Source organism: Chionomys nivalis, chromosome 7 (assembly GCF_950005125.1).
Source record: "Chionomys nivalis chromosome 7, mChiNiv1.1, whole genome shotgun sequence".
NCBI classification, from domain to species: domain Eukaryota; kingdom Metazoa; phylum Chordata; class Mammalia; order Rodentia; family Cricetidae; genus Chionomys; species Chionomys nivalis.
Window position 1 is genome coordinate 74024741 of NC_080092.1, and position 19631 is coordinate 74044371.

The 19631-nt window shown below is 39.1% G+C and overlaps 1 protein-coding gene across 7 annotated transcripts in view; it reads left to right on the plus strand.

Annotated features, from left to right (window-relative positions):
- Positions 1 to 19631, plus strand: part of Mbtd1 (mbt domain containing 1) — a 68316-nt gene that overhangs the window by 13132 nt on the left and 35553 nt on the right. For 3 of the 7 annotated variants that reach the window (XM_057773675.1, XM_057773673.1, XM_057773674.1), the window contains 4 exons: positions 10080 to 10279; positions 14313 to 14452; positions 15781 to 15895; positions 17540 to 17622. In XM_057773675.1, the coding sequence (XP_057629658.1) occupies positions 10126 to 10279; positions 14313 to 14452; positions 15781 to 15895; positions 17540 to 17622 (492 nt within the window). In that variant the 5' untranslated portion in view covers positions 10080 to 10125. The remainder of the gene's footprint in view (positions 1 to 10079; positions 10280 to 14312; positions 14453 to 15780; positions 15896 to 17539; positions 17623 to 19631) is intronic. The other 4 variants (XM_057773679.1, XM_057773677.1, XM_057773676.1 and 1 more) reach the window with 3 other exon arrangements.

Consider the following 19631-nt stretch of genomic DNA (forward strand, 5'->3'; position numbering starts at 1 on the left):
TTTGTAAACAGGTCATCACTATTATAGCAGTGTATAACTTAACGAAGACATACCAGCTAAACCCCAAACTGGAAAGAAAATCCTATTAAAAATGGAAGAACTTAGCCGGGCGATGGTGGCGCACGCCTTTAATCCCAGCACTCGGGAGGCAGAGGCAGGTGGATCTCTGTGAGTTCGAGACCAGCCTGGTCTACAGAGCTAGTTCCAGGACAGGCCCAAAGCCACAGAGAAACCCTGTCTCGAAAAACCAAAAAAAAAAAAAAGGAAGAACTTGTGTTCTCAAAAATAAATAACTAAATAAACTTCCAAAGACATTATTAAGTCAGTCAGAATATGGATAATGGATTAGCAGTTAGTGCCCTAATGGCTAGGTTTGTTTCTGGAGGTGGTGATATAGTTGTTTGTTTTTGTTATTTGAGTTATTTTTTATTTAATTTTTTTTTGCATAACTCATCAGCATGGAACTTGCTATGTATGTACCCCATGCTGACTTCAAACTCAGATTCCTCCTGCTTCAGCTTCCCAAATGCTAGATTAGGCCTGACAGAAAGTACAGCATTATTAATAAATTATTAATAAATTTCCTAAGCTGAAAACCATAGTGTAGGTATGAAAGAATGTTTTTATTCTTAGGGGTATGTGGTTTAAACTATGTATTCAGAGAGAAGAACAAATAAATGGGGCAAAATGTTACCAGTAAATTTGAGCGCACAGGCATTTGTTGTGCAGTTCTTCTAGTCTTCCTGAAAGTTTGACATTATTTCTTTCCAAAGAAGTGTGAAGGACTATACTGACAGATCATTTTCATCCATCTGTTTAACAAAAATGAGAATATATCCCCCTGGGATAGCATTCTAGATATTGCTGGAACAAAAACAGATCTGGTCAAATTTCTTTTGAAGGGACTTTACTATGTTTCAGTCTTTTTCAACTAACTGTATTATATACTAGCTGTTTGCTTTCCATAATATAAAACACATATAGATAAGTTTATTGGAGCATACAAAATATCAAAAACTAGATATTTTTACAAAGAAAGGAATGATATATATTCTATGTAGATTATCATTTATGAAATTTTGTATTTAAGAAAGAAAGGAGGGGCTGGAGAGATGCCCCTATTGATAAAGAGCTTGCATTGCAAAAGAAGGCCTGAGTTTGGATCCCCCACCTCGGTGTAAAAAGCCAAGCATGGTAATGGACGCCTGTAGCACACATTCTAATTGGTCTTAATAATAAAAACCTGGAGCAGATCTCAGGGTAAATGCTGAAAGATCAGAGAAGTAAAGGTGACTTTGTACCTCTACGGAGACCTCAGACCTAAGGAGGCAAGATCCTGTCTCTTCCCACCTTACATTCTTCTCTCTGCCTAGCCGTATCACTTCCTGTCTCCACCTGCCTAGTGCTGGGATTAAAATGTGAGCCACCACTGTTTGCCTCTTTCTCTTTTAAACTGATTGAATTTTGTGTAGTCAAGGGTGACCTTGAATTGACAGAGATCCCCTGCCTGTCTTGGGAGTATTAAAATTAAAGGTGTGCACCACCACTGTCTGGCCTCTATGGCTAACTAGTGGCTAACTCCGCACTTTTATTTTCAGGCAAGCTTTGTTATAGCACAAACAAAATACCTCCACAGACTCAAGTAATCTCAGCACTGAGGAAGGTAAAGAAGAGCAGATTCCTAGAGCTCTCTGGACAGCCACTTTACCTGAATCAGTTAGTGAGAGATAGCATGTCAACAAATAGGGTGGAGAGGGATTGAGGAGGACACCTCCTCACAAATTGACCTTGTGATTCATGCATTTTCACATACATAAACAAAAACATATGGATATACCACGCACATACCAAATAAAAGGCTTGAATAAGTTGATTTTTCTCTCAAGACACCCTTCTCTCTTTGAAAGAAAATGCATATAGACTGGGAAGAGAAGGAGAAGTCTTTAGGGGGGTAAATTAAGGATTGGAAGTAAAAGTATAGATTCACAATTACCTTAAATGTGTATATACTTCTGTGTTATATATATGTGTGTATAGATTCCTACTTGGATTCCTGAAGGGGCTCAAAAGTGAAGGTGGTAGTGGTGTTTGAAGAGACAGAGTCTAGGATTCATCCTTAAGAATGAAAATGAAGCCGGGCGGTGGTGGCGCACACCTTTAATCCCAGCACTTGGGAGGCAGAGGCAGGTGGATCTCTGTGAGTTCGAGGCCAGCCTGGTCTACAAGAGCTAGTTCCAGGACAGGCTCCAAAACCACAGAGAAACCCTGTCTTGAAAATCAAAAAAAAAAAAAATGAAAATGAACATTTTTTCCTCCCAAATGCTGGGATTACAGACATGTGACACAACACCCAGTTTATGCTTTGCTAAGGATTAGTCAAACCCAGGGCTTCAGTCTTCCTAAGCAAGCACTCTACCAGCTAGGCTACAACTCCTATCCATTTTCTGGTTTTTTGTTTTTTTTTTTTTTGTTTTTTTTTTTTCTTGCTTTTTGATTTTTGTCTTTTCAAGACAGGGTTTCTTTGTGTAGCCCCAGCTGTCCTGCAACTCAAACTCAGAGATCTACCTACCTCTGCAGGAATTAAAGTCAGTTTGTTCATTTTATGTGTGCTGCATATATAAATGCATCATGTATATCCTTGGTGCCTGTGGAGGTCAGAAGGCGGCACTGGATCCCCTACAGCTGGAGTTACAGATGGCTGTGAACCACTTGGTGGATTCTAAGAATCAAACCCAGATCCATCTTCAAGAGACACAAGTGCTCTTAACCACTGAGCCCTATCTCTGGCTGTTTTCACACAGAAGTTTGCTGTGTAGCCCAAAGTAGCCTCAAGCATTGGTCTTCCTCTGCCTTGTACAGGTTGGTCTTAAAGGCATTAATGCTGGGATTACAGGCTTTGCAATCTGGCCAGTCTGTCTCATGGTTTTAATTTATATTTTACAATAGCTAAAAATATTAAGCTGCTTTTTATGTCTTTATTTGCCATCTGAGTAACTTTGAAATGTCTGTTAAGTATTTTGCCTCATTTTTAAAATAGATTGTTTTAGTCACTAAAGTGATTTTGTTTTTTCTTTCATTATTTTGGGAGTGTGTTTGTTTTGTTCTGTCTGTAGGTTTGTTTTGTTTTGTTTTAGATAATGTTTCTTGTACTCTAAGCTGTCTGGCCCAGAACTCATTTTGTTGAAGAGGATGAGCTTGAATTCCTGCCGTCCTCTAACCTAAGTACTGGGAGTGGCCCCACACTATTCTGTTTTGGTTTGTATTTTTGTTTGTTTGCGTGCTCTTTCAGTACTAGGTAGGGCCCTGTGCACAGTCCAGCTATATTATCAGTCCTTTTTTTTTTTTCTTTTAATTCTTTTATGTAAGGCAAGGTCTTGGTAAATTGCCCAAGCTGTCTTCAGATTTGGAGTTCTCTGCCTTAGCCTTTCAAATAGCTGGGATTACAAGTTTATGTCACCAACCATTCATTAAGGAGATTGGGGGTGTTTTTGTTTTGTTTTTGAGATAGGGTCTTATTTAGTTCATTGGCCTCAAATTGGATTGTGGTCCAGGATGACCTTGAACTAACCATCCTCCTGACTTCACCTCCAAACCCAAACCCAGGGCTTGTGCATGCTAGGTAAACTCTCCACCTACTGGGCTCTCTGAGTTTCAATACTCGTTGCTGTTGTCATCTAAGTACAAATCCTTGTCATGTATGTAATATACAAATACTTCCTCCCAGTCTCTGGTTGCCTTGCTCTTATTCTCTTAACTATTTTTTAATATTATGTAGATGGGCAACTTCCAACATGTAGTTGGCTGTGGAATGTGGGTAAAGGTGTCTCAAAAATCCAGAAGAAAAGCAGTTGGTCTTTTAGTGATATTAATTCTAGCTCAAGAACATGATCCTCCTCTCCATTTAGATCTTTATTTTGTTGGTGCTATTTTCTCATTTCTCTTTTACCACATTTATTGTTTCTAAGTATTTCATAACTTTTGATAATATTGTAAGTTGTATTTTTGCATTTCAATTTCCAGTTTTCTACCAGTCTTTTCATGTGGTATATATTAGGCTGGAGTTACATGCCCTTTTAGAGTACAGAAATGGTATTTGATCCATCTGTTTTACTTTGTTTTCTGAATGTATTTGTTAATTGGATTTTGGATACTCTGTCTTGAGAGGAAGACCATGGGATACATGCATGCCTCTGATAATCATGCCTCTGAAATCAGAGGACAGTGTACAGGAGTTGTTCTCCTTCCTCTGCTCAGTCCTGAGAATCTATTTCAGGTGAGACGGTAAGCTCTCACTGGCCCTGACTGCACTCACTGTTGTGCACTCTGGGGCTAAGAGCACTCACTGTTCTTGCAGAGGGCCAGTTTCATTTAACTCGCACCCTCATAGCTGCCTGTAAATCCAGTTTCAGGGGATTCAACAACCTCTTCTGACCTGCATTCTGTTTCTACTAACAGTTGGTGGTTGCATGTCTGATAATTGATTACTTGGTAATATTTGACAAATCTGAAAATTACAACTGTCTGAATTATATATCACTGTCGCCTGATAAAACTTGAAGTAGTTTCAGCTTTGGAAGTACTGGTGGACTGCAGCCACTTCTTGCCATAGGGGTCTTCGTACAATAAAAAACAGAGTAATTGCTCAGACTTACTCAACAGGATAGGCCTATCTGTAGTTATTTTTTAAAAAGAAAAGGAATTCTGTGGGTACAGATATGGCTTAGTGGTTAAGAACACTGGCTGCTTTTCCAGGTTTAATTCCCATCATCCAGCCATCTGTAACTCTAGTTACAGAGGATCCAGTACCCTCTTCTGTACTCTGCAGGCACTTGGCATAAATGTGGTACAAAACACCCATATATGCATAACAATAATAAAATAATACCATATATACAAAATAAAAATAAAACCTGGACATGGTGGCGCACACCTTCAATCCCAGCACTTGGGAGGCAGAGACAGGCGAGTCTGTGAATTTGTGGCCGCCTAGTCAACAGACTACAGAGTGAGTTCCAGGACAGGCTTCAGAGCTACAGAGAAACCTGTCTTGTCAAACAAAAACAAAAAATTCTGTCCACCCAGAAAATGCGTAGAAAAGACTCCTTTATAGGTCCTCTTTGCATGAAGTCAAGATTCTTTTTCCCATTAACCCTTTTATTGAAGATGCAGCTGCCGTAATAAAGCTGGTAAATTACGTAAAGTAAATCTGTTACATTTTACATGTAAATTCACCAATAGACTATCTTAATGAAAGAAGATTCTTAGAGAATAGCTTTTCTTAAGAATACATTGGGCTACAGAGAATGTCAACAATTAAGAACACCTGCTACACTTGGAAAAACCCAAGTTCAGGTCACAACCACCTGCAGTTCAACTCCAGTGGGTATGAACTCTTCTGTCCTCCATGGGCACTACCCTCACACAATATACTTAATAACTAAAAATAATTTTTTTAAAAAAAACTTTTTTAACGTTTACAAATATGTCAAATACTCATATGGTATGTTGGCATAGCCCAGATTTCTCAGCCTAGGTTTGTCCAGGGAATTATTCTCCCACATGTTTATAAAATCTTTTCTGTGTGTAGTAGAACCTTAGAAAAGGTCAGAAAGCATTCCTCTAGAACCTGAGCCTTCAGAATAAATTAGATGTTTACTGCATACTGTATATCCTCTTTAATAATGTCTATAATCATATTAAAGGCTCTAAAACACCTTGAAAGCACAAAAAAATTCCTAAATGATCGTGCTACTTTATGTAACAGATGCTAACCTTGAACTTGTGATTCTCCTGCCTCAGCCCTCAGTGTTGGAATAACAGATAGTTAGCTGGTTAGCTTTATTGTCAACTTGGCAAGCCTAGAATCACCTTGGGAAAAGGAACCTCAGTTGAAGAATTGCTCAAGTCAGACTGACCTGTTTTAAGTCTGTGGAACACTTATTGTTATAGGAGGACCCAGCCCACTGGTGGGGGGCGGGGACAGGGGGTACCATCACTAGGGAGGTGTACCAAGCTCTGAAAGAAAGCTAGTGGATCAGACCAGAGGACCATGCAGTAAGGAGTGTTGGTCCTCCATTGCCTCTGCTTCAGTCCTGCTCTCACTTCTGTCAGTGATGGGCTCAAATGTAAGCAGAGTAAACCTTTCCTCTCCAAGTTGCTTTTAATCATAGTATTTATCACGGCAACAGAAAGCAAATTAGAAGGCATATCTGGCATTAACTCTTTTTAAAATATTAACTGTCTGTAATTATTAAAACTGCCATTTGGAATCTTAATCCCTTGAAACTTCAAGATAGTAATTTCTCAAAGTAGGGTTAGAATAAACTATTGAGTTGACACGTATTACTTGCTAAATGAATTGGATGTGTAGTAGGCATATATGAAAACTTTGGGGGTCTTTATTTTTGTTTTGGGGACTTGGGTGATTTTTTTTGTTTAGGGGAATGTTGTTTTGTTTTTGTCTTCTTTTGTCGTTTGAGACAAGGCCCTCTGTATAGCCCTATCTGTCCTGAAGCTTAGGGTGGCCCCGAAATCACAGATCTGCTAGTGCTGGGCTTATTATTGGTCTGTGTGTGTGTGTGTGTGTGTGTGTGTGTGTGTGTGTCCCCGTGGCACTTGTGGAGATCACAGAATAATTTTCCAGTAGTTGATTCTCTCCTTCCACTATGGTGTCCATGGACTGAAGTCAGGTTATTAGGCTTGTGCTACAAGCACTGAGCTATCTCACTGCCCTCCATGAAGTCTTCATGGATATTTCTGCGTGAATTTATTTGAGATTCCTAGTCTAATCTAGCTGGTATTAACATTGTAAATCATATACTGGCATAAATCATTCATACACAGTCTTCTCTTGGCCCTGTGGGGAAAAGAATCCTGACCTGAGTTAACCTAAAAGGACTACTATGATCTTACTGCAAATCCCCCTGTACATCGTCTCCATTCTCTCATGGTAGGCATAGCTGCACTATTAATGTATCTAGGTTATTATAGCCCCAAATCCTTTATCTTCTGGTTTTAGTTTTAGACAGAGTTCTCTATTATGTAACCCTGGCTGCCCTAGAATTCACAATAGAGACCAGGCTGACCTCAAACTCACAGAGTTCCATTTGCCTCTTCAATCACACACATATACACACTCTCACACCACTCTATACCCCAACCTATTCCCAATGCCAAAACTAAAGCATGAGCCACTATGCCCAACTCATTATCCTTTATCTTGATCCTTCTTCTGCCTGTTTCAACAGAAGATATTCAAGGGTCACCCTTTGTTTCTTACCTTATGTTGTGTGACACTATTCCTGGGGGGACATGAGCAAATGCCTACTTGCCTCAGATAGGCACTGATGACAAATCAAAGATACCACCGAATTCCAACTCAGTGAGTCAGTTAGTTTTATTGGGGTTACTTGAGTATGGGGTTAGGGGTTACTTAGAAGGACCAGAAATGACTCAATGACAGCTGCGTCACCAAAGCCTACCCCAGCATAGGTAACAGCTCACAAAAACTGGAAACCTGGAGAATATTACACAAACTACATGTAGCTCAGCTGGTCTCTTGCCTCTTCCAGTGTCTCTCAGCAATTCTTAGTACTTATATGCTTAGGGAGGGGGCATCTAGCATATCTGATCAGTTTCAGGGACTTCCTGCAGCCTTGAGTTGCTTACTTCCTGATCTTAAGGAGTTTCCCTAAAAGATGACATTTTACCCCCATTTAGAACATCCTGTGTCTTAACAGGCTTCCTTCCAAAAGAAAGACCTTATCGGGCTGGAGAGATGGCTCAGCGGTTAAGAGCACTGCCTGCTCTTCCAAAGGTCCTGAGTTCAATTCCCAGCAACCACATGGTGGCTCACAACCATCTGTAATGAGATCTGGTGCCCTCTACTGGCCTGAAGATATACATGCAGACAGAATATTGAGAATACTGTATACATAATAAATAAATTTAAAAAAAAAAAAGAAAGACCTTATCTCCAGATGAACGTACTATACAACACTTCACTGAGGATGGTATCACCATTGAATATGCTATCAGCTCCATCTTAGTTATTCTGTTGCCCATAACTGCTCCATTTCTCAGTCTATGACACCATTTATGAGAACCGTGTCTGCTGTATACAGTTACAGTGAGGTACACGTGTGTTTGATAAGTAGTTGCTGGTAACTAAGAAAAAACTTGAGTTCTCAAGTAATATTGGCAGGTTGGTCAGAATTCTGTGTTCATAGTACCACACTATCAAATAAAGATTAGCCTATTCCCTACCAGTCTGATTTCTCCTTTAAATATTCCAATAGTATCAAATTTTGATTCTTTGAAGATAGATTTGATTTATAAAACTATCCAAAACTTGCTCGGAACAACAGACGAGTGCTATAAAGGAGCTGGGAGTTACTTTTATTGATGCATGCAAAATTTTCCAAGGGATGCGCCTAAGTCAGTGTTTTTGAGGTTACATGAAGTGATCTGAGAAACCAAATTGGGTACCAAAGACACACCTGTGTAATCTCAGCCACTCAGGCTGTCGGGAGGATTGAGGCCAGCCTTACAAGCAAACTTTGTCTCAAAATAATGTAGTGATGAGGTGAGCAGGCCTGCTTAGCCCCGGAAATAATAACACAGAAACTGTATTCATTTAAACACTGCCTGCCCCATTATCTCTAGCCTCTTACTGGCTAACTCACATCTTGATTGACCCATTTCTATTAATCTGTGATTACTACGATGTCGTGGCTTACTGGGAAGATTCTAACCTACATCCATCTCGGGTCAGAGAGCCATGGCGTCTGCCACACTGCCTTCTACCCAGCATCCTGTTCTGTCTACTCCGCCTACCTAATTTTCTGCTCTATCAAAAAGTCAAAGCAGTTTCTTTATTTAACCAATGAAATCAACACAAAAAAGAAGATCCTCCTACATCAAAGTAAGAAACAGGGCTGGAAAGATGACTCAGTGGTTGACACTCTTCCAGAGGACACAGGTTCATCACTCACATGGCAGCTTGTAAGTGTCCATATAACTCAGTTCCAGGGGATCTAACAAACAGGCACACAATTGGTACACAGACATACATGCAGACAAAAACAAAAACATGCACATACATTTATTTTTTTTAAGAAATTTAGAATTTAGATTAAAAAAGGCAAATTAAGAAATAATGTTTGGGGCTGGAGAGATGGCTCAGCAGTTAAGAGTATTGCCTGCTCTTCCAAAGGTCCTGAGTTCAATTCCCAGCAACCAGATGGTGGCTCACAACCATCTGTAATGAGGTCCGGTGCCCTCTTCTGGCCAGCAGGCATACACACAGACAAAATATTGTACACATAATAAATAAATAAATTTTTTTTAAAAAAAAGAATGTTTTGCTTTTTTCGAGACAGGGTTTCTCTGTGGTTTTGGAGCCTGTCCTGGAACTAGCTCTTGTAGACCAGGCTGGTCTCGAACTCACAGAGATCCGACTGCCTCTGCCTCCCAAGTGCTGGGATTAAAGGCGTGCGCCACCACCGCTTGGCTCATGTTTGCATTTCTTTCTTGTTTTGTTTTTCAAGACAGAATTTCTCTGTGTAACAGCCATAACTGTCCTGGAACTCAGAGATTCATCTGCCTCTGCATCCCTGCTCCACAACCACCTAACTATATCTCGTTTTTTTTTTTTTTTAAAGACTGGATCTGGTGTGATTTTTTTTTTTTTTTTTTTTTTGATGGGAAGCGGGACATGCCTCATTAAATACCCAAGTCATTACATCAGTCTCAGTTCTCTGATTATTAAATTTGCAAACTAGTTTGTGTCTCATAGTAGAGAAGTTCATTTTGCCACAGTGTTTCATATTTCATTAAAAGATAATGTTGTCTGCTAGACCTGCACCTATAATCCCAGCAGCTTGAGAGACTGAAGTTGGAGAATCACCTGAGTTTGAGGCCAACCCGAGCTGTTACAAAGACCCTATACCAATGAGCAAACAAAAATTTCTGTTCTCAGTTCTAGATTTCATTTGTCAAATCTCACTTAACTTGTATTAAGGGCTTGTAAAGAGCTATATGTGAGCACTTTGTCATATGTCACTGATTTCTTTACAAAGACAGAACATTCTTCACAATCCAAAAGAAAAAGAAGATTCGTTCGGGATGTTTGACGGCTATGATAGCTGCAGTGAGGACACAAGTAGCAGCTCCAGCTCCGAAGAGAGTGAAGAAGAAGTTGCTCCTTTACCTTCCAATCTCCCAATTATCAAAAATAATGGACAAGTCTACACATACCCAGATGGTAAATCTGGCATGGGTGAGTGTCTACACATCTACCTGCTGCATGACTTTCTGTTTGAGGGTGTTTTCGTTTCATGTTTGGTTTTTTTGTTTGTTTGTTTGCTTGTTTTAGGTTGGTTTAGTTATTTTTAGATAGTGTCTTGCTATGTAAGGCAGACTGGTGGAGAACTCACTATCGTCCTGTCTTTGTCTTCAGAGTACTGGGATTATAAACAGTGGCACCATACCTGGCCTCTCCTTTAGGATTATTTGAAGATATGAATTCCAGATAAGATCGCTGAGTTTATCTCTGCCATCCTCCATTCTAGTGGGAAGCAAATAGAAAAAAATCAAAATCAGTCTAAGATATAAATTCAGTTAATGACAATCCCTATAGAGCTGAAAGTGAGAAGGATCATAGTGTTTTTAGAAACACTGAAATAGGGTAGGGCTTCTCTACGATGGTTCATCAAGATTGGGGGGAGCAGCAGGGCAGTTGAGGGTTTCAGAACAGGTTGCACTGTGAGTCACAGGCTGTCCTACACTTGCCTCACCATGCCCAGTTCATAAGTTACCACCTCCAATAATAAGGTATAGCCTGAATTACAGAGAGAGTTCCAAGACAACCCTGTCTCAAAAAGAAAAGAAAAAAAATCACCTCCAACAAATGGCTGTGATGGGACCAAAAGATAGTTCTTCAGGGCACTGTGGTTAAGTCACTGGCTTTTTCTGAAATAATACTGAATTTCAGTTCATAGATACTTAGCATTTTTTCTTTTTTTTTTTTTTTTAATTGAGAGGTGGAGATAGAAAGGTAGAGATGCACATGCCATAGTGCACTAGGAGAAGTCAGAAAGACAACTTTGTGTGTGTAGTTGGTTCTCTTCCACCCTTCAGGTTGCCGCACTTGCTTGACTAGTGCCTTTATCGACATAGCCAGCTCACTGGTTGCTGTTGCCTTTGTTTGTTTGGGTTTTATTTTTGTTTTTCGATACAGGGTTTCACTGTGTAATCCTGGAACTCACTCCGTGTAGACCAGGCTGGCCTTGAACTCAGAGATCTACCTGCCTCTGCCTGTCAAGTGCTAGGATTAAAGGCGTGCAACACCACTGCTTGGCTGTTTGTTGTTTTATGGCATGTGTAAACCAACCTAAACCAATCTTGGGTCTTTGAATCTCCCTTGGAAGCCTCTTTCTTACTAACCTTTGATTGTAGAAATTTTTAATTCTGTCATCTAATGTTGGATGCTATGTCAATTTTTCAGCTGTGTATCATTTACAGATGTGATAATCCTGTTTTATACATCCTATAGTCTTTCAGCTAAGAAGCCGAAAATGAATGGTAGAGCCTGGTACAGAGTTCTACAAATCAGATAAAAAAATGTACTTAGCGGGCTGGAGAAATGGCTCAGTGGTTAAGAGCATTGCCTGCTCTTCCAAAGGTCCTGAGTTCAATTCCCAGCAACCACATGGTGGCTCACAACCATCTGTAATAAGATCTGGTGCCTTCTTCTGGCCTGCAGGCAGACACACAGACAGAATATTGTATACATAATAAATAAATTTTTAAAAAAAAAATGTACTTAGCTAAAAGTGGCTGCAGTGGTAATACTTGAAGAGACAAAGGCAGAAAGATCGACGTGGACTACACAGGGAGGCTATCCCAGAAACAAATTTTTTATAAAAATAAAAATCAACTGTGAGTTCGAGGCCAGCCTGGTCTACAAAGGGAGTTCCAGGACAGGCTCCAAAGCTACAGAGAAACTCTGTCTCGAAAAACCAAAAAAAAAAAATAAATAAATAAATAAATAAAAATCAACTTCACTGTTTAAGACAATAGCTCAGTCAGTAAAGTGCATGCTATGTATCCATGAGGACCTTGTTTGATCTTTAGATGACATGTAAAAAACCAGATCTGATCATGTTCACCCATAATCCCAGTCATTACTAGGGTGATGGAGATAGGTGAATCCGTGGAACTCACTGGCAAGTCAGCCTAACCTACTTGACAAGCTTTGAGTCAGACTGTCTCAAAGAAACAAAGTAGATGGCATCTAAGGAAAAACAGCTGAAATTGACCCCTGGCTCACACACACACACACACAGAGGCCATAGGCATGCACGTGCGTGTGCACACATATACACACACGTATGCATAATTCTTACACTAGCACAAAATTTTATTTATCAACACCCATTAGGATCATCTGTGGTAATTCATTCAATAATCCCAGCTCTTGATAGGCTGCAGCAGGCAGATTGAGAGGTTGAGGCCAGCCTGGTCTACATAATGAGACTTTGTCTAGGGAACAAAACAAAACAAAAGAATTGGCCAGTCAGTTAAAATGTGATGTGTCTAGAACCAGGGATGATAGTGCACTCCTTTAGTCCCAGCACTCTGGAGACAGGCAGGAGGATCTCTGTGAGGTCTATCTAGACCAACCTGGCCTACATAACAAGTCCAATGACAGTCAAGACTTGATCCAGTCTTAAAAACCAAAAATGAAAAAAAAAATGTACCTAGGGAAAAATAGATGTGTGGCTCAGCAGTAAAGTTCTTTCCTTGCATGGAAAGATGCTATGTTAAATCTATTAAATCTAGCACCACAAACCAGAAAAGAAGGATTTCCTAGGTGTGTTCTACTCCATCTGACATTTCTCAGTCATGATCGACAAAGCTATATGAAAACTTTTGTCAGAAATACTGAACTTGATATGGTGGTATACACCTTTACTCCCAGCACTTGGAAAGCAGAGGCAGGCAGATATCGGTGAGTTTAAGACCAGCCTAGAATACATAGTGAATTCCAAGCCAACCAGGACTACATAGTGAGACCCTGTCTCAAGTGGGGGGGAAAAAGCTTTATTCCTATTTCTACATATTCTTGCTGTGGGTGATATCATACCAGTGTGGAAATCTTACCACAAAAGAGCACTGTAGTTGACGTTGTATAATTCTTGTCAAGGATTCATTATCCACTTGACTAGTTTTGTTGAGAGACAGGGTCTCACTGTAAACCAGGCTGGCCTGGAACTCACTGTGGAGACAGGGCCTGCTTTGCCTTCTAAGTATTAGGAACAAAACAGTGTGTGACTACAGCAGACTTTTTTTTAATGTAGATAATTGCAAATCTTTTAATGACATATAATTTGTACAAACCATTTTTTTTTCTCATACGTACAGGACACCCCATATTCATTGCCAGTTCTTTGTATTTTTAGTGTTTTGTCTTGTTTCCATTTCTCGAGGATGTATAAGTGCTGGTTACGCTTTAACCATTTGGGTGGAACATTAACCTGTGGTGTTTTGTTTTGTTTTCTCTCTCTGTTGGGCAGTACTAAGGACTAAACCTCGGGCCTCGTGCGTGCTGGTGTTCTTCCACTGAACTATATCCCAGCTCACTTTTTGCTGAGACGGGATTTTACTTACCCACACTGGCCTTGAATTTTCTCTATAGGCAGACCTTGAACTCTTAACCCTTCTGCCTCAGCCTGATTGCATAGCCAATCCCAGTTATGGCCATTATGTAATACCCATCAGAGGCCGAGTTGTCTCTTGCCCTGACCTCATGCATAACACCTGCTCCATACTTCTGTGTCCCTGGATATAATTGAAAGAATACTCTTCATTTTTCTAAATGCTTGCTCTTTTTTGGTTTCAACCTTTGCAATATTTTAAAGGCTTTTGCATTCCTTTTAATCTTCTGCACATAATCCTTTTAAAAGCTGAAATTCATAATATATATTATATCATAATACATGAAAATGCCTAATAAGCATTAGGACAATGATAGTTGAAAATAAGGTTTCTGTCTCCCCCCATACACACATGCACAGTGACATATGTCTCCATACCTCTTGACCTTTTTAAGGCTTTTAGGAGATTTTCAGATTTTATACACCGCCACCACCACAGCATCATACAGGTCCTGTCTATAACTTTTCTCTATCATTTGTAAGAGAGAGGGAAAGGGTTCTTTGCAGATTTTTAGATAAATACATCTAAACAGGTGGAGAGATTGGAATTTATTATATGATCTTTCATACTGATGTTTTTATTTTATTAATTAGCGACCTGTGAGATGTGTGGGATGGTCGGTGTACGAGACGCTTTTTACTCTAAAACAAAACGTTTCTGCAGTGTTTCTTGTTCAAGAAGTTACTCGTCGAACTCTAAGAAGGCAAGCATTTTGGCCAGACTTCAGGTAACGGTACAGAAACCTTCTTATTCTTCCTGTTTCCCATTGTTTTTACTTGTCATCTGACTGTGGTTCACAACACTCCGCCTCTCCCCAACTGGCCAATGATTTACAGCCTGCACTTTTAGGAAATGTCAGACTGCACTTTTAGGAAATGTATAAGCCACAAGTAATATAAACTGGATTATCTTACATGGTGAAGACAGGCTATCCAAAATAAGCTGTAAATTATCTTTATAAATGAAATAAAAAGACCTTTTTCCACATAAGTGCAATTAAACACCTTGTATATATAGCCATTTTCTCTTCTGCTCCCTCCCCAATGTTTTCTTGAGTAAATATCAAGGTAGAATTGCCATTTTGGTGAAAATGATTTATTCTTTGAGTTTTTCTGTTTTTTTCTTTTCTTCTCCGCTCCCCCCCCCCCCCAATCGTGCTCTGTACTTTGGTTTTTATTCATGGAATTTTTGTTGCTGTTTGAGTACAACCAATTTGATACCTTAGCCAAATATGTTTGCTAATATAATTCACCTTTTTTAAAACATCCATGAAATGAAAAGAAAAATTATCTTTTTTAAATGTATATAAATTCTTATAGAATCCTGGAGTATTGACTCCTTGACTAAGTTGTTACCTACCAACTTAAAATTTCTTAAGGCATTAGAGTACTGATTTTCGTGATTATCTTCTGTATGGTCACAAGTTTGCCTTTCTTATTTAACTGATGGTGATCATTGCATAGCACTGAAAAGGTTATCTAAAGCCCCAGATGAAGGAAATACATCACTTAGATGTATTTCTATATTTCAGATAGACAGTTCCCAAAGATCCTGAGCAGTGGTCTGTACCCAAATGGATGGCAGTCTGTCACACTGAATTTGGCCATGATCATTATGTCATTGACCTTTTGCATTAGCACTAAAGGTATAAACCTCAGTCACTTGCTCTTTGAACATTGAGTTGTCTTCTCTTACCATATCAGTAGCAATGCTTTGCAGCTGCATGAGTGAATAACACTGATTCTTTCCACTCTAAGAAGAGGTCAAGTATCCACCACAACCTATATTTTAACATCTTATGGGATATAATTTTTATTAACATATTAATTCGCATATTGCTGTTTTATAGTCTGCGCCAGCTCTGCAGCCCGTATTAGATAACTACATTGTAGCAGAACAAAAAGAAAAAAACTCTCATGTTAAAATTCCTTGGATGTTTCCTCTGCTTTAATAATTATCTAAACCCTCAATATTTAAGCAGAATGAGTAGTATACAGTCATGTTAAATTTCAGTTGTGGAGGGGGTGAAGATTTCTATTTACTTAACTTTTCTTGTTTTAGGGTAAGCCTCCAACAAAGAAAGCAAAAGTCCTTCAGAAACAACCTTTAGTTGCTAAATTAGCTGCCTATGCTCAGTATCAAGCTACCTTGCAAAATCAAGCAAAGACAAAAGCAGGTAATTCTTGTGAATGTGATAAAAGAGAAATATTACTCATCTGACCTTGGGTTGTGTTTAAACTGTTTTTTCTGATTGCACTATGTGCTTCCTGGTGCTAGGTGGTTCATTGGTAACTGTTGTAGAAGGGACTAATTGACACACAAAGGTGTTCTAGTGGTGGTAGTAATGTGCTTGTAAATAAAAGTCGGACATCTCTAATTAGAAATACAAAATATGATCTGAGGAAAGCATTTGTTTACTGGTAAAGTACTCACCCAGTACATAAGGCCCTCATTCAGTTCCTAGCACTACCAAAAGAGAAAATCTGAAATCCAAAATGTTTTGAAATATGTGCTGTTTAAGTATCAATAAAATTCATGCTGAAAATCCATGAAACTCTGAAATCTAATATACTTTTGTTAATAAGTAGTTAGAAAGGGTGCTTAACCAGTAAAAGTCCATATTATTTAGTCAAATTCTTTAATCATTATGTGAAAACAAAAGCTTTTGATGAGTGGGTTTGAAAAGAGGGTCTTGCCGGGCGATGGTGTCTCACGCCTTTAATCCCAGCACTGGGGAGGCAGAGGCAGGCGGATCTCTGAGTTTGAGACCAGCCTGGTCTACAGAGCTAGTTCCAGGATAGGCTCCAAAGCCACAGAGAAACCCTGTCTCGAAAAACCAAAAAAAAAGAAAAAAAAAAAAGAAAAGAGGGTCTTGGGGCTAGAGAGATGGCTCAGAGGTTAAGAGCGTTGCCTGCTCTTCCAAAGGTCCTGAGTTCAATTCCCAGCAACCACATGGTGGATTACAGCCATCTGTAATGAGGTCTGGTGCCCTCTTCTAGCCTTCAGGCATACACACAGACAGAATATTGTATACATAATAAATAAATATTTAAAGAAAGGGAGGGAGGGAGGGAGGGAGGGAGGGAGGGAGGAAAGAAAGAAAGAAAGAAAGAAAGAAAGAAAGAAAGAAAGAAAGAAAGAAAGAAAGAAAGAAAGAAAGAAAGAAAGAAAGAAAAGAGGGTCTTATTCTATAGGACTAAGTAACTCTGGTCCCTGCCATCATCTCCCAAGTGCTTTAAGTACAGGTTTGTGTCATCACATTTCCCTGAAAACTTTCTTCTGGAGATTTTGATTTTAGTTTAGTTTTTTATTTGGTAGGGGTTTTGTTGTTGTTGTTTGTTTGTTTGGGTTTGGTTTTTTGTATGGTTGTGGGGTTTTTTGGGGGGTGGTGGAGGAAGGGGTTCTTAGACAGGGTTTCTCTGTATAGCCTTGACTAGCCTGAAACTCACTCTGTAGACCAAACTATCCTCAAACTCAGAGATCCACCTGCCTCTGTCTCCTGAGACTCTGAGGTGCTGGTATTAAAGGTGTATGCCACCACAGCCCAACTGGTGGCCCATACCTTTAATCCCAGCATTCAGGAGGCAAAGACTGGTGGATCTCTGTGAGCTTGAGGCCAGCCTGGACTACAATGAGTTCCAGGACAGCCAGACCTACACAGAAAAACCCTGTCTTGAAAAGAAAAAAATAAACAAAATAATAATAATAACTTTCAGGCTAGCAAGATGTGGCTCAGCATGTATAAGTCTAGAAATAAGAAAAATTGTTTTGGAAATAAAATGTTGGAGAGTTAGTTACATATAAGTTTACTTTATTTCAGCAGTCTCCGTGGAAGGCTTCAGCTGGGGTAACTACATCAACAGCAATAGCTTCATAGCAGCTCCAGTTGCTTGTTTTAAGCATGTGAGTATGGAATTTCTCCCTTACCATGAAATGTATGATCTCTAAATCTGAAGATACAATAACAGCTCATCATCTTATCCTTAGAAACTTTTTGTTTATACCATTAAAAAAAAGTCTTATTATTCTTAATAGCTAAGAGTAATTTCTTGTGTTTTACAAGTAATGTTAGCCCAACAAAAGAGCTCTTATTGAGGGCTTCAATGTTTGATTGCCTCAAACATTCAAGATCCTGTGTTTTGCCTTCAACATTAATAAAAGAGTTTTAGTTGCAAGCTGGTAAGATGGCTCAGTAGTTAAGAGCACTTGCTTCCCTTCCAGAGGACCCAAGTTCAATTCCCAGCACCCCAATGATAGGTCACACTTGTCTGTAACTCTAGTTACAGGGCTTCTAATATACATGCAGGCAAAATACCAATCATAAAATTTGAAAAAAGGTTTTTTAGTTGCATTATGAATGATTTTGAACAATAAAAATTACTATCTCAGCCGGGCAATGGTGGCACATACCTTTAATCCCAGCACTTGGGAGGCAGAGGCAGTTAGATTATCTGTGAGTTTGAGCTAGTTCCAGGACAGGCTTCAAAACTACAGAAATACCCTGTCTCGAAAAAAATTTAAAAACAATTTACTGTCTCATCCAGTTTCCATGTTAAGCCATATAAAACATGAAATATATGGGAGGAGTTCTGTAACAGAACTGGTTGACTGCTAGCGGTGTCGTGTGGCTCAGCCTAACACATCCCAAGAACTTTGTGATTTGAACAGGTCATTTCTAAGAGCTGTTTTTGCCTCCAAATGTAAAAGCACACACAAAGAAGCAGAGGGAATGTTTTCTTGTGAGCTGGAGGAAGTAATCTGTGTCATTAAAAACAGTTTAAAGATGTTGTTTTCAGAGCATTTGATGTAAAAGCAGTGTGTCAGATGTTGTGTTGTTTCAGTTTGATTTATCTTTGGTAATTTGACCTAATATTTCTTAACCTGATATGATTATTTATATTCAACAACCGTCTACTTCTGTGCATACATAAGCAGAAAAGTTAGAAATTAATGCAGTTTTGTTCACACTTTTTGCTAAGGGCTTTATTAAATAATAGCTTATGAACAAACTGCACATACTTTCTTACCATGAAATCCAAAGGAGTTCTCAGTCATCCTGTAAGTGAAGGATTTTTATCAGAAGCATACTAATTACTTTACTAGTATAAATGTATATTAAAGCCCGATGCATTAATTTGTTGGTTTTCTTCCCTTAGTGTACAGATGTTAAGCCCTTTCTCTGTGACATGCTAAGAAAACTAAAATGCAACCTTTAGGTGCTTATCTGAGAATCAAATGGGTGATTTATGCTGTACTGTTGGTAATACTGACATACTAGGGAACAACTGTGTAATGTATATAGTTGCATTATGTATAACAGCTAGAAAGAGAACTCCAGAACTTAGGTGTCACTCACTGCTACCAGTACAACTACCCAGCCACACACTAAAGGTCCTATGCTTAGCCCTGCAGAGCATGAAGCACAAACTTCATAGTGTTGCTCTGTGGTGCTGAGATGCTCAGAATTCCATAGTAAGTCTTCATCCAGATTCCTGGCACATTTGTCTGTTGTCTCTTTTTAAATGGCTTTCATTTTTCTCCAGATCGTCTTTTTAATGTTTTATGTCATAAACTAGGTCAAACCTTTTTATATAAGCAGCCAGAATATTTTAAAAATAGCATTTCAAGGTCTTGAAAGTGTATTTAAGTTCCTGTCCGTATCTTTGAACAATTATACTGACTAAAGTTCTTCGAGTACATCTCTTACAATAATTACGTTGGTTGATTTTGCTTACAGCTTTGCTATTTTTAGGATTGAAATGGTCGTAGGGCAGCTAATTCTACCTTGGAAATAAGTACAATTCCAGAAAGGTCTGGAAAAATAAATACTAAACTGAGTGTTGTGGTTATGTCAAGGGAACTGCTTGAATCGGGTTGGAGATAGTAATAAAGGATCTTTAGACTTGTAATAT